The sequence below is a fragment of the Dipodomys spectabilis genome, unplaced genomic scaffold (assembly GCF_019054845.1).
Source record: "Dipodomys spectabilis isolate Male_0828 unplaced genomic scaffold, ASM1905484v1 ptg000552l, whole genome shotgun sequence".
Taxonomy (NCBI): Eukaryota; Metazoa; Chordata; class Mammalia; order Rodentia; family Heteromyidae; genus Dipodomys; species Dipodomys spectabilis.
Window position 1 is genome coordinate 39406 of NW_024871229.1, and position 13997 is coordinate 53402.

Genomic DNA, 13997 nt, shown 5'->3' on the forward strand with positions numbered 1-13997 from the left:
TCCTTGCTGAGGCCGCCACTGAGGCCACCACCGCCACCTTCCTCCTGGCTCCCCCCCCACCCAGGTGCGCAGTGCAGAGTGGCTCCCCCCCATTGACCTCGCTAGCTCCAGGCAGGGCCAATGGGCTGGGTCCAGCCGAGCCCAGCGCCTCACAGACTACCCCTCACCTCCCCCCGACTCACCTGGGGGACATCGAGGACGCTGGCAAGTGTCAGCTCTGGAGAACAGGCCTCTGGTGTGCCCCAAACTCCTGCAGTCCGCCCTGCCTGGCCTCCCTCCCTGCAGCCTGCAGAGATCATCCCACGCTGGCTCCCCGGCCCGGCCCGGCCCAGCCCGGCCCTGTCACTGGCTCTGGAGAAGCTGGGCAGCCAGGGCAGGCAGGGCCGGGCAGGGCCCAGGCAGGAGCAGGGCTTCTCCGTCCAGGGACTCCATCCTGACGGGCCGTCTTCGCCCGCAGGTGCATCTGTGTGGAGGCCCCCGGCGGTGCGCCCTGTGAACGCCGGCCGGTCTCTCTCCACTTGCTGAAACACCGAGGCCCCTTCCACAGCCCCAGCACACCGTGCGGGGCCTCGTGTCCCACAGGTGATCCTCCAAGCGCCTCTAGGTCCCCCTCAGGCCACCGTGGGGACAGCGGCGCGCGGGCTGGGCACGCTCCAGATCTCGCTCTGCTTTGTTTGGCCTCCACCGGATTCCTGCCAACGCCTCAGCCGCAGACGGTCCGGGGGCGCAGGCTGCAAGCCAGCTCCTCCTGCTCCTCCTCCACCCCACTGTTCTCCTAAGCCCCTGCTTAGCTCTGACCTCCACGAAGCCCACATCTCTGCTGCTCCTGGACGCCCTGTAAGCCTCCCTTCCCGAGGACCACTCTGCAGTCCTAGGACCACTGGTCCGATCTTACCCCGAGAGCTCAAGCCCGCCAGCGTGCTGGGGCCAGGACTGGAGATGTGGCCCCTGGCAACCAGGAGCCACTCCTGATTCTGCTTGGGTTGGAAGGGGAACTGGAGGGAAGGCAAGGCTTCCCCAGCCCGCAGCAGCGTGGGCAGCTTGGGCAGCGTGGGCAGCCTGAGCTGACTGGGCCAAGTCCCCAACGTGTCTCAGAAAGACCCTCCCAGCCCAGCCTCTCCCTGCTCAGCCTCTATCTGCTCAGCCTCTCCTCATCCCCAAGTCTTTTGTGTGGCCGGCTTCCTATCTAAGCCTTCCCTTTCCTCTACAACTACATGTTCTCACTGCTGAGAAAGCTGGACGACATCCCAGAATGGCTGCTCACCAAGAGCGGCCACCAAGAATCAGGTGTGACCTCCACTGCTACCCTGAAGCCCGAGTGCAGTCTCCCGCCTGCTTCTCCACTCCTCTTCTGGAGGAAGGGAGCGGCTAGGGATTGAACTCAGGGCCCCACAGGGTAGGCCAGGGCTCTGCCACCGAGCCACACCCCAGCCCAGAGAGGAACATTCTGTTCTCTTCCCTGTCTCGGCCTCTTCACTGTCCACCCGCCCGCTCTCCTCCTTCTGTAGTTTTTTTTTTCTTTTTAGCCAGTCCTGAGGCTTGAACTCAGGGCTTGGGCTGTTCTTGAGCCTCTCTGTACTGAATTCTAGCACTCTACCACTTGAGCCACAGCGCCACTTCTGGCTTTTTCTGTGTATGTAGTACTGAGGAATCGAACCCAGGGCTTCATGCATGCTAGGCGAGCACTGTACCACTAAGCCACATTCCCAGCCCTCCTTTTGCCATTTTTTTTTTTTGGGGGTCTGGTCGTGGGGCCTGAACTCTGGGCCTGGGCGCTGTCCCTCAGCTCTTCAGCTCAAGGCTAGCACTCTACCACTTGCGCCATAGCGCCACTACCAGCTTTTTAATTTTTGCTTATGTGGTGCTGAGGAATTGAACCCAGGGCCTCAGGCATGCAAGGCAAGCGCTCTACCACTGAGCCACCTTCCCAGCCCCATGTAGTGGGAGTATAATTTTTGTTTTTGTTGGGCACTGTCCCTCAGCTCTTCAGCTCAAGGCTAGCGTCCTACCATTGAGCCACAGCGCCACTTCCATCCTTTTGCCACTTTTAAACCGTATCCAAAGCCCTCACCAAGACCAGTTTGGGGAGCTCAACCCCCTTGGCAAAGAGCCTCCTAGAAGGCAGAGTGCATTGGAGTAAGGGGGTTCCAAGCAGATTGTCTATGAACTAGAAAAGCCCAGAGAAAATTATATATGTAAATGGGGAAAAAAAGCAAGCTTCAGAACGCGGTGTATAGAATGCTACTGCTTGTATTAAAAATAGATATATAAATATACATATTTATAAACTTGTAAATGCATAGAATTACTCTGAAAGGGTACACAAGACACAGGCAACAGTGACTGACAGGATGGGGGGCGGGACTAAGGCGCCGATGTTCCTGGGAGTTTACTTTTTGTCATATATTCTTCTGTACTGGTAAAATCTCACCATGGATATGCGTCTGGTTTCCAAAACAAACACAAAAATGAGAAACTGCCACTGCAGAATGTACAGAAGGGAGAGAACAGGGTGCCTCAGTCTTAGGGACAGAAAGCACGGAACTTAAGTTTGAAAAGCCAGACTGTGTACATAAGTTAAGGGGAAAGTTCTTTCTACAACAATTGGCATATCATTTTACAGAGATAAAGCACTTGGAGAATAAATACTAGTCATTCCTCGGCCTCACAGCACAGACAGGTTCGGATCTTCCACGCCCGTCCCAGCCAGGCTGAGTCTGACCCCACAGGAGAAATCAGAGGAGCTGCAAGGGTTAGGAACCTTCTAGAGGGTCCTGGATGGCAAAGGAAACCCCCAGGAGGACGGACGGTGGGGTTGCTCACGGGCCTCATGCAGGAGCAGGGTCAGCAGGGCCCTCCTGGGGCTGGGGGAGGCATGGGCGCCCGGACAGGACCCCTGCTGTTTGGGAAGTCGGGGACAGCTGGAGGCTGTCACTGGGCGTCGCCATCTCCGTTTCCTCTCTGTCAAATGGGGGAATGGCTGAGGTCTGAGGACTAACTGGGTCCTGCTGTCACACCTACTAGATGAGCGGGTGTGAGGCCATCTTGAAGGGGAGCTGCACGCCCAGGGGCTTGTGCGGAGGGGGGCTGGGAGCACTGGGGGTTCTGAGGGCGGCCCCCGCCTCTCGGGGCGCAGGGAGCCGCAGGCAGCTTACCTGCCATCTCCCCCGTCCCGGCTGTGAGGGGGAGGGTGCAGGCGCCGGCCCTGTCAGCCTCCGACCTTGCTCTGGACGCTGAGGCGGGGCGGTGGGTGCCGGCGGGCAGACGGAAGGAGGCCGGAGCGTCACGGCCAGCGGGGTGAGGCCAGGGCCACCCTGCCAGCACCAGCAGGGAGGAACGGGGCCAGCCTCACCTTCCCACCGAAAAGCGTGGCAGCTGACAGAGACAAACGCGCACTGCTTGGGTTGTGGAGAGCTCCGGCAGGATTCCCTCCCCTGGGAGCCCGCAGGCCGCTTGGGGGGACCGAGGACCTGGCTGGCACCTCGCCCGTCCGGGCAGGACAGGCCTTCCCCAGCCCAGGGCCGGCCCACCCCTGGCCTGGACTCTCCTAGGTTTTTGCAGGAACGAGGGCAATGACAGGCTTCCAGGCCCAGAGACGCGGGGCGGCCTAGCTGCAACCCCGACCCTGCACCCAGCCCTGCAGAGCCAGAGGACCAGGCGCCCCCACCCATCTCCTTGGACGGGAAGCTCTATTCTAGAAGGGATGGACAAGGACCCTCCAGTGGAACAGGGAGGCCAGGCGCCCCCAGAGGAATACAAGAGCCTACCTGTGCGGCAAGAAGATTTTATTTGAAACATAGTCTGAGCAACCGAGTGCGGCCGGAGGCGGGGGCTGCCTGCCGGGCCGGCCCTGAGTGACGACACAGCTCCCCACGGCCGTGGGCAGCGAAGGCCTGCGCACCCCTTCCGGAGGTGTCCAGGTCTTGGCACCTGCCCGCCACGGCCATGCTGCCCGCCCGCCCCTCCAGCTCCACGCGGGCGCAGAGGGACAGGCAGGAAGGGCAAGGTGACCCAGGCCTTGGGGTGTCGACCCCCCTCACTCCCCTCTTCCTGGGCCCTGAAGGCAGGAAGGAGAGCTGGTGTGTGCAGGCAGGGCCTGAGGACACCCGGGCTGAAGGCAGCAAGCGGGGACCAGAAAGCTCAGCGGCTGAGGGGGGCGGTGCACCAGGGCGGCAGAGCCCCCGGATGGCAGAGCCGCCGGGGTGGCACAGCAGCCAGGGCAGGCCATGGGCCGCAGTGGAGACCAGGAAGCAGCACAAGGCCATAAATAACAGAAGCAAACGCAGAACAGAGGGTCCAGGGCCATCCCGTGTTTCTGGGCAAGGGGACACAAACCCACGGCTCAGGTGGGCCCCGCACCCCGCACCCCGGCCACACCCTCCAAAGCTGGCGATGGGCCCCGGACCAACCTGACCACACACGCCCAGCCGCGGGTCACACCTGAGGGGACAGCGCGGGGCTGTCCTGGTCCTGAGAAGCCCGCAGCCGGCTCTGGGCATCGCGGGCGCCACCCTCGGTCTGGGCTACGCCCAGTGACCTCTGAGCCTCGGGGGCAGCCCGCAAGGGCTCTGCCGCACAGGCTTCTAGTCCATTCTCCCTTGTTTCCATGGCCACCTCCTCCCCAGAGCCTTCCTGTGGATCTGCAGCCTCCACCTTCACCTTCACCACCTCCTCCTCCTCCTCCTCTTCCTCCTCCTCCTCCTGGTCTCTCACTTTGTGGACGATGAAGAGGTGGCGGCTGAGGGAGCTGGTGGATGTGTAGCACAGGCCGCACAGGAGGCACTGGGCCGTGGAGCTGTCCACGTGGTGCTGAGGTACGTGGCTCTGAAACTCCGGCTCTGAGTCCGTGGCAAAGCCACATTTTGCACACTGGAAAAGCGACTTGTGCCTTTTGGTGGAAGACGCGGTGGTGCCGTTGCTGGTGCCCGGGGCATCGCCTGTGCCGACGGCTCTTTTCAGCCGGTTTGCCTGGGGGAGGGCGGGGGCTCAGGAGGGCGCCGGGCGCTCTGCCAGCCCCACACCCACAGCTCTGAGGACCGGGGCCGCCCCATGCCCGGGCGTCGCGGGGCACTCACCTGTGGGGAGCGGCCGCCTGGCGGTGTGACTTTGGACGTGGGGCTCAAATCGGGGCTGCGGATGCCGTGCATAAGGCTGACGTGGCTCTGCAGGAGCGAGGGCCGAGGGAAGCTGGGGCTGTCCTCCACACAGTACCTGCGGAGCACAGTGCCCGGCGGGTCTGGGCGTGCCCAGGGCTGTGGGGAGCAGCGCTCCTGCAGGGCGGGCCAGGGGCAGAGAGCAGCAGGTGCTTCCCGGGAGCTGGCCCTGGGCCCACAGGCCAGACTGGCCACGGGAAAGACCCCTAGGTCCTGGCGGCACGGGCAGGCCTCTCCCCGACCCTTCGCCTTGGAACCCAGCGCTATGGCGGAGTGGCCAGAGCCCTTCCCGCCCTTGGTCTCCCGGGAGAGGCCCCTCGGGAGGGCGGGCAGTGGCTCCGCGGGGGGCACCGCGCAGGGGCGGGCACTCACCCGCAGGTGTAGACCTTCCTCGCGGTGTCGTGGTTGTTGCGGATGTGCTTGCGCAAGCTGCTGGGCGTGTGGAAGGACTGCCCGCACTGCCGGCACGGGTGCCGCCGCAGCGTCTGCGGACAGGCAGCGCGCTGGGTTACGGCCCTGACCGTGCTGCCACCCAGGGGTCCCCGCCTCCCGGGCACTTACCCGCCCGTGGCTCTTCTTCATGTGGGACACATAACTCTCGCGGTCCGGAACCCACTCCTGGCACTCCTGGCAGGTCCACCCCGAGGCCCTCAGCCGGGGCCTCGCGTCAGCCCTGCGGTGGGCGTCTGGCCGGCCCCAGCGGCTGGAGGGCAGGGCGCTGCCTCGCGCGGCCACGCTGGGGGCCGGGGGCTCTGCAGGGGGCCGCGGGCCGGGGCGGCTGGAGGACGCGTCCCCCGAGGACTGCAGGCTGGACAGCTCCTCCACGTTCCGGGGAACACCGTGGGTGACCTGGGCAGGGGACGGTGCAGGGTGAGCGCCTGGCCAGGCCTCCCTCAGCCTCCCCCCCCCCCCCCCGCCTCAGGCTCCCCCTCCCCCTCCCCCCCCCCCGCCTCAGGCTCCCCCTTCCCCTCCCCCCCCCCCCCCGCCTCAGGCTCCCCCTTCCCCTCCCCCCGCCTCAGGCTCCCCCCCCCCCCCCCCCCGCCTCAGGCTCCACCTTGACCCCCCCCAGGCTCCACCTTGACGTGCTGCACCAGCTCGGGCTTCTGCGGGAACAGCAGCGGGCACTCGGGGCACTTGAACACACTGGTCTGCGTGGCGCTGATGTTCTGGTAGAAGTGCTGCTGAATGTGCCTCTTCTTGTTGAAGATCATCTCACAGGAGCACTTGTAAATGAGCCTGGTGAGACAGGGCCGGGTCAGAACAGCAGTCCCTCCACCCCACTCTGGCAGGGGCACCCCGCCCTGCACTCACTGGGAGGGCCTGTGGGGCTGGGCCGGGTGCTGGGCGGCGCTGTGGTCCGCAGTGCTGCTGGCCGTCTTGAAGGCCATGGGGCAGAACGCACACTTGTGGAAGACCTGGCAGTGTCGCTCCTGGATGTGGCTCTTCAGCAAGGCCAAGGTCAGGTGGACAACCCCACAGTGGATGCACCTGGATGGGAGACGGGGGCGTTAGAGGTGGGGCGGGTTGAGGGGGGCCCCGGCACTGGGCTTCCCCAGAGCACCCTGCCCTGTCGTGCCTGGAGGCGAGGTGAGGAGAAAGCCCAGCCCAACCTGGCGGCCAGGGTGCCTTTCTGCCAGTCAGAGTGCAGAGAGGCCGGGAAATGCCAGGAAAGAGGCCTAAGTCCAGGCAGGATCCCAGAAGGCCACGGGCTGGGGCTGGGGCGGCCGCCAACCGCTGGGAATGCGGGCGGGCGGGCGCGACAGTGTCCCACAGGGTGGGACTCAGTGTGGGAGGTCAGTGCGGCTGCTCAGTTCCACATTCCAGGGGCCCAGTAGTCAAGGGCCAACGCCACGCTCGCCGCAGGACAGTGCCATCTCTTCTCCATTGCAGAATTCTGACCACTCTTCCCTCTTCCTTTTTGAGAAGGTGCTTGGGGGTGAGGTTCAAAGAATCGCCACTGCACACAATTAGCAAGGAGCAGGGGTTGAGCATGAGGGCTGCTACAATAGATTCTGAGGAGCACTCACAGGAGACGGACGCACGCTTCCATAACACATTTTTCTAGGGCTGGCATGTGTCTGTAACCACACCTATGGGGGGAGGCAGGCTCAAGCTAAGCCCAGGAAAAAAGTGAGGTCTCATCTTACCCAGCAAGCCAAGCACAGAGTTGTACATATGTGATCCCAGTCCTAGGAAGGCACAGGTAAGAAGATAATGGTCTTGAAAGACCCTACATAATAAAGCAAGAACAAAAAACCCCAGCTAGGGACATGGCTCAAGTGGTAGAGTACCTGTCGAGCAAGTACAAGACCCTAGGTTCAAAGCCTAGTATCATTAAAAAACTCACAGTATCTCTGGGCTGGGAAGGTGGCTCAGTGGTAGAGCGCTTGCCTTGCATACATGAGGCCCTGGGTTCGATTCCTCAGCACCACATAAACAAAAAGAAAAAAAGCCGGAAGTGGCGCTGTGGCTCAAGTGGTAGAGCGCTAGCCTTGAGCTGAAGAGCTGAGGGACAGCGCCCAGGCCCAGAGTTCAGGCCCCACGACTGGACCCAAAAAAAAAAAAAAAAAAAAAATCATCTTAAAAAAAATTCACAATATCTCTAAACAAGCTACTTACTTTCTCAATATTTCTAAACAAGCTACTTACTTCTAGTTCTGCTGAATAAAGTAATGAAATCTGAGGAGGAAAAAAATCAACATATTTCTAAATACATCCAGTGCCAGGTAGACGCGATCTAGGGAAAGCAGCTCCCTCCCTCCCCGTCACATGACCTACTGGCACATTTTCTCTCCTGGCTTTATTTGTCCAGTTTGACTAAATTCCTGCAGAAATGAAATAAATCTATTCTTCAAGTGCTACTGAAGATTCATCCATTCATTTCTCTAGCAGCTGACCCTTTGGAAATCTTACCGAGAACAGAGGTAAGAACAGAAGTAAGAAAACACATGTAGCTGGGTGCTGGTGGCTCACGCCTGTAATCCTAGCTACTCAAGAGGCTGAGATCTGAGGATCGTGGTTCAAAGCCAGCACGGGCAGGAACATCCGTGAGACTCTTGTCTCCAATAAGCCACTAGAAAACCGGAAGTGGCACTGTGGCTCAAGCGGTAGAGAGCCCATCTTGAGCTGCAGCGCCCAGGCCCAGAGTTCAAGCCCCACGACCAACAAAAAGAAAACCAAAAAACAAAAAAAAAAACAGTGAAGCTGGGTGCTAGTGGCTCACACCTGTCATCCTAGCTACTCAAGAGGCTGAGATCTGAGAATCGAGATTAAAAGCCAGCCTGGACAGGAAAGTCTGTGAAACTCTTATCTCCAATGAACCACCAGAAAGCCGGAAGTGGCGCAAGTGGTAGATCACTAGACTTGAGGTGAAGAGTCCTATGACCAACAACAACAACAATAAAAAATAAATAAATAAAAATCAAGTAATTTGGTACTGGGGGAAAGCAAAGGAAGGGACGACATTGTCCAAAAGAGAAATGTACGTATTACCTAGACTGCGAAACACCCTTGTGTATAACCTTTTTTTTTTTTTTTTTTTTGCCAGTCCTGGGGCTTGAACTCAGGGCCTGGGTGCTGTCCCTGAGCTTCTTTTGCTCAAGGCTAGCGCTTTACTACTTGAGCCACAGCACCACTTCTGGCTTTTTCTGTGTATGTGGTACTGAGGAATAAAACCCTGGGCTTCATGCATGCTAGGCAAGCATTCTACCACTAAGTCACATTCCTAACCCTGTATATACTTTATTTATAACAATAGAATTATATTTTAAAAATTTGGTATACTCTTTAGTATGGCTCAGTGAGATTAACACAGGTGTCTCTTTAGAATTCACCAAACATTAGCTTCAAAAGAATAGGAAGAAGTATTTACCATTCAAAATTTAACAAGGAACTTATTAGGTTATTATTATTATCCAGAATAGATATTTTTTTAAACTCTCACAACTCATTAAGATGTCAAATGAACCAGCTTGTAAAATGGGCTAAGGACCTGCATAGACAAATCTCCAAGGAAGAGACACAGCAGTTGGTGCTCAATACCTCTACCATCAGAAAAAAGGGAGTAGTAAATTGAGAAAGGGCAGGAAGAAGAGGGGAGGGGAAGGAAGGAAAAGGAGGGGAGTTAGAGGAAGCTGTCAATCTGTCCAATGTTTACACCAAGTCTGAAACCTGGTACTCCCCACTGAGCCTTCCTGGTCAGGAAATCTTCATGCTGCGAATTCCCAAACCCTTTCAAATCTAGCTTCTCTCGGGCCCCATGGTGGAGGCTTCTCGGAGGCAGCCTCCAGTGCGAATCAGCTTCTCAACCACCCAGGTCACAGGTCTCTCTCCAGGTGCTTACAGTCGTGGCTTCAGTCTTCCCTTGGTCTGGGGACACAGGGCGTTCTAGGGCCGGGCCAGCCGCTCCTGGCCGGCTGCTCACCCCCAGCCCAGGCTGCCTGACAGGCGTCCAACCACTGCTTACTCCGTCAGCTCAGCTCACGATGCTTGCTGTCTCCCTTCCTGCACCCTTGCCAATATGCTCTCCTCTTTCTTCTGCCGGTAAGTCCCGGCTTGCTTAGAAAGCCTTCCTGACAAGTCCGATACAGTGAGTCCTGTGAGCCGACTGAAGTACCCCTCCTTGAAGTTGAGAGCTTGTTGTTAATTTTAGAGACAAAGGCTCCTTACACTGCCCAGGCTGTCCTTAACCCTGTGTTCTTCCTGCCTCAGCCTACCCTGTGTAGGAATTACAAAGCATGCCTCTAGCCGGGCGCTGGTGGCTCACAGCTGTAATCCCAGCTACTCAGGAGGCTGAGGTCTGAGGATCACAGTGGGAAGCCAAGCAGAAGAATTAACCAGCAAAAAGCTGGACATGGAAGCATGCCAGGAGAAGTAGTACCAGCCTCCACTGCAAAAGGTAAGCAAGAGCATGAGGACCTCAGTGAAAGCTGTGTCAGCTCACACATGCACACGTGTGCACACGCACACACACGCGTGTGCACACACACACACACTTGGTAGAATATTCGTTCCATTCTTCTTCTCCCGGTTCACACTGCACAGGGTTTGTTGGCATTGGATCTATTTATACCACCCAAATTTTTTTGTTGTTGTTAAGTCGTGGGGCTTGAAATTTGGGGCTTGGCGCTGTCCCTCAGCTCTTCAGCTCAAGGTGAGTGCTCTACCACTTGAGCCACAGCGCCACTCCTGGTTTTCTGAGTGGTTTATTGGAGATAAAGAGTCTCACAGCCTTTCCTGCCCAGGCTGGCTTTGAACTGTGATTCTCAGATCTCAGCCTCCTGAGTAGCTAGGACGACAGGCGTGAGCACCAGTGCCTGGCTCTATACCACCCAAATTCTTGTCCCATGGGTTAAGACCAAACCTCAACTTGTCACAGTGGTTTAGACCTGTGACCCCAGCAACTGACATGGCCACACCACAGTCCGAGATTGGCCAGGGCAGTGTTAGCATGAGGCTCTACACGAAAACCCAACAAGCACAAAGCTCAAGTGGCAGAGCCCCTGCCTCACAAGCTCAAGGCCCCGAGTTCAAATTAAAGCAAAACTAAACCAAAAAGGTCAAGCCCAAATGTTAAGCTCCAGCCTGGGGAGAGGACCGGGCGCCGGGGCGCGGCCGGCAGCACCCACCTGTAGCCCACCTTGCGGGCGTAGTGCAGACAGTTCTCCTTCACATGGGTCTGGAAGTAGGCGGAGCGGCAGAGGACCCCGCACTCCGGGCAGCAGTAGGGAGACTTGTGCGCGTGGACCCTCTGGTGGGCACAGAAACTGCACTGGTTGGGCAGCAGCATCTGGCACACTTGGCAGGTCTAGGGAAGACACCGAGAAAGCAGGTGATGTGGGTGGCAGGTGCGGGGGGGGGGGGGGTCCGCCCCTCCCAGCATCGCTGGTGCTACTGCGGGTCCTCGTTATGAGGGCTTACATGGGCACTCTACTCTGTACGTGCCGCCTTGTGAGGCCTAGGCCTTTCCTGGGCCACCACACGGCTGGGGCCGAACGACCCCACCTGCCTCCTGGAGGAGCCAGAAGAGGACACTGCTCCCACAGCGCACTCCCCACTGAGGAACCGCGTGCCTGGGCCACAGGAGAGCCTGGGGGAGAGCTCTGCTCCCAACCAAGAGTGCGGCGTGAGGAGGTGGTGGTTCAGCTGCAGTCCCAGCCCTCGAGAGGCTGAGGCAGGAGGGTTGCAAGTTCAAGACTAGCCTGGACAACATGAGCGGGGGCGGGGAGGCAAGGAAAGAGGAAGGCAGGGAGGCTCTACTTTAAAAGTGCGGCCCGGGGCTGGGAAGGTGGCTCAGTGGTAGAGCGCTCGCCTTGCATGCACGAGCCCTGGGTTCGATTCCTCAGCACCACATAAGCAGAACAAGCCAGAAGTGGCGCTGGGGCTCAAGTGGTAGAGCTCAGCTGAAGAGCTGAGGGACAGCGCCCAGGCCCAGAGTTCAGGCTCCACGACTGACCAAAAAAAAAAGTGAGGCCCACTACAAATGTATCTTTGTCCATTGCTCCCTTTAAAAGTCTTTTTCCAAGCTCACATCTGTAAGCCTAGCCACTAGGGAAGCTAAGTTTGGGGGATTATGGTTCAAAGCCAGCTCAGACAGGAAAAGTCCCTAAGTCTATAGGCTCCAATTAACAAAAAGCTAGAAGTGGAGCTGTGGCTCAAGTAGTAAGAGTACCAGTACTGAGAAGAAAAAAAAAAAAGATAAAAGCTAAGGGACAGGCCCAGAGTTCAAGCCCCACGACTAACAAACAAAAAATGGATTTGCCAACACAAAGATTCACCGACACACTTGTTTCTACACTGGATTATTCAGACCAGCTAGGACATGGAAGAAAGGCAAGCCACCAATAGATGAACGGCTCACCAAAAAGTAGGCTATGTATGGACACGCATGCACGCACATGTACACACACACACACACACACACACACACACACACACACACACACACACACACACACACACGGTTTGGGTATTTTTTTTTCCTGTCAGTCCAGGGGCTTGAACTCTGGGCCTGGGTGCTATCCTTAAGCCTCTTTGTGCTCAAGGCCAGAGCTCTACCACTTGAGCCATGGCACCACTTCCTGCTTTTTCTGAATAGTTTACTGGCAATAAGAGTCTCAGAATTTACTGCCCAGGCTGGCTTCCAACCACAATCCTCAGGGCCCAGCCTTCTGAGTAGCTAGGATAATAAGTATGAGCCACCAGCACCCAGCTCTGTGCTCTTTTGCTCAAGGGGCTAGCACTCTACCACTTTAAGCCACAGCACCACTTCTGGTTTTCTTATGGTTCACTGGAGATTCAAACTGCGATCCTCAGATCTCAGCCTACTGAGCAGCTAGGATGACAGCCGTGAGCCACCGGTGCCTGGCTGGGAATTTTTTAAGGTAGGGTGCCCCTATGGAGCAAAGTTGGTTTTCAATTCCAGGTCCTTCTGGTGCCGGAATTATAGGTGTCACCTGTAACTACACCTGGCTGTCTTCTAAAAGAAGGAAATTCTGACATATCTATTACCTGGGTGACGAGGACCTATTCAGTGAAGCATTCACAAAAGAACCCCATCCCTGAGAGACCTAGGGCAGCCATTCAAGAGACAGAAACACAACTGTGCTTGGGGTTGGGGTAGAGAGGAAAATGGGGAGTTGCGTCTAGTTAGGGCACAGGTTTTATTTTTTATTTATTTTTAATCGGTCCTGGGGCTTGAACTCTGGGCCTGGGCGCTGTTCCTCAGCTCTTCAGCTCAAGGTGAGTGTTCTACCACTTGAGCCACAGCACCCCTTCTGGTTTTCTAGTGGTTTATTGGAGGTAATAGTCTCATGGAGTTTCCTGCCCGGGCTGGCTTTGAACTGTGATCCTCAGATCTCAGCCTCCTGAGTAGCTAGGATGACAGGCGTGAGCCACCAGCACCCAGCTCACAAGGTTTTATTTTTGACAATTGAAAGCATTCTGGAGATTTGGTTATGCAGCATTGAACATATTTGAGAGGAAAGGAAAGGAAACCTTAAAAATGAAACTGTATCTGTGCCTTTTGCCACAATGTTAAAAATATTAATAGCAGAGGATCTCTTAAAGTACCACTAGATCGGCAGGGATCAACTGGCTACTTCATTAAAGGGAACCAATTATCCCATTTCACAACAGGAACTCTATTTCAGAGAAGCCTAACGGCTTACTGAAAGAGGGAAAGCTATTTTATACAGAATCCCAGCTTCTATGTGAGAAAAACACACCTTGCAGCTCCTAATAAAATTAGACTCAAACAGTGATTACTGATGATTCTAAATCATTAGTTAAAACGTGGACACTTTGGCTAATACAGCTCACACGGGTTGCCCTGGACACTCAGGCTGTAGGGGGTCGGGGTCGGGTTCTAGGCCCCAATTTCAATAGAACAAGCTGAGTGGGTGAACACAGTCCAGGCCACTGGGGCAGAGACCTACTGTGCTCTGCTCATAGCAAAAAGGCTGAACATGGGCTCAATCAGCAGATCACTGGGGGGCGGGGGGGGAGGGAGAGGGACAGAGGGAGAGAGGAGGAGAGAGGGAGAGGAGGGAGAGGGAGAAAGGAAGAGAGGAAGAGGGGGAGGGGAGAAGGGAGGGGGAGGGGAGATAGGGAGCTTTATAATGAAGAGGTCTGAATTACCACACTACTCAGGTCACTAGCATGAGAAGTAAGTCTTGCAGATACTTAAGTGTCTCTTGTAGTGGTGAAGTAGGAGGAATACCTCAGCCTCCTGTCCTCATCAAAGCGGGATCTGAATTGAATTGGGTCTTTATTGCTAGGTTATAGTCTACAAAACAAAGAGTAAGGGGGGCTGGGAAGGTAGCTCAGTGGTAGAGCGCTTGCCTT

General features: G+C 56.9%; 1 protein-coding gene across 3 annotated transcripts in view; it reads right to left on the reverse strand.

Moving 5' to 3' along the window:
- Positions 1–2232: 2232 nt before the first annotated feature.
- Positions 2233–13997, reverse strand: part of Znf592 (zinc finger protein 592) — a 30812-nt gene continuing 19047 nt past the window's right edge. For all 3 annotated transcript variants that reach the window (XM_042670446.1, XM_042670448.1, XM_042670447.1), the window contains 7 exons: positions 10781–10959; positions 6465–6641; positions 6230–6389; positions 5715–6002; positions 5526–5638; positions 5076–5211; positions 2233–4968 (listed from right to left, as the gene is read on the reverse strand). In XM_042670446.1, the coding sequence (XP_042526380.1) occupies positions 4435–4968; positions 5076–5211; positions 5526–5638; positions 5715–6002; positions 6230–6389; positions 6465–6641; positions 10781–10959 (1587 nt within the window). In that variant the 3' untranslated portion in view covers positions 2233–4434. The remainder of the gene's footprint in view (positions 4969–5075; positions 5212–5525; positions 5639–5714; positions 6003–6229; positions 6390–6464; positions 6642–10780; positions 10960–13997) is intronic.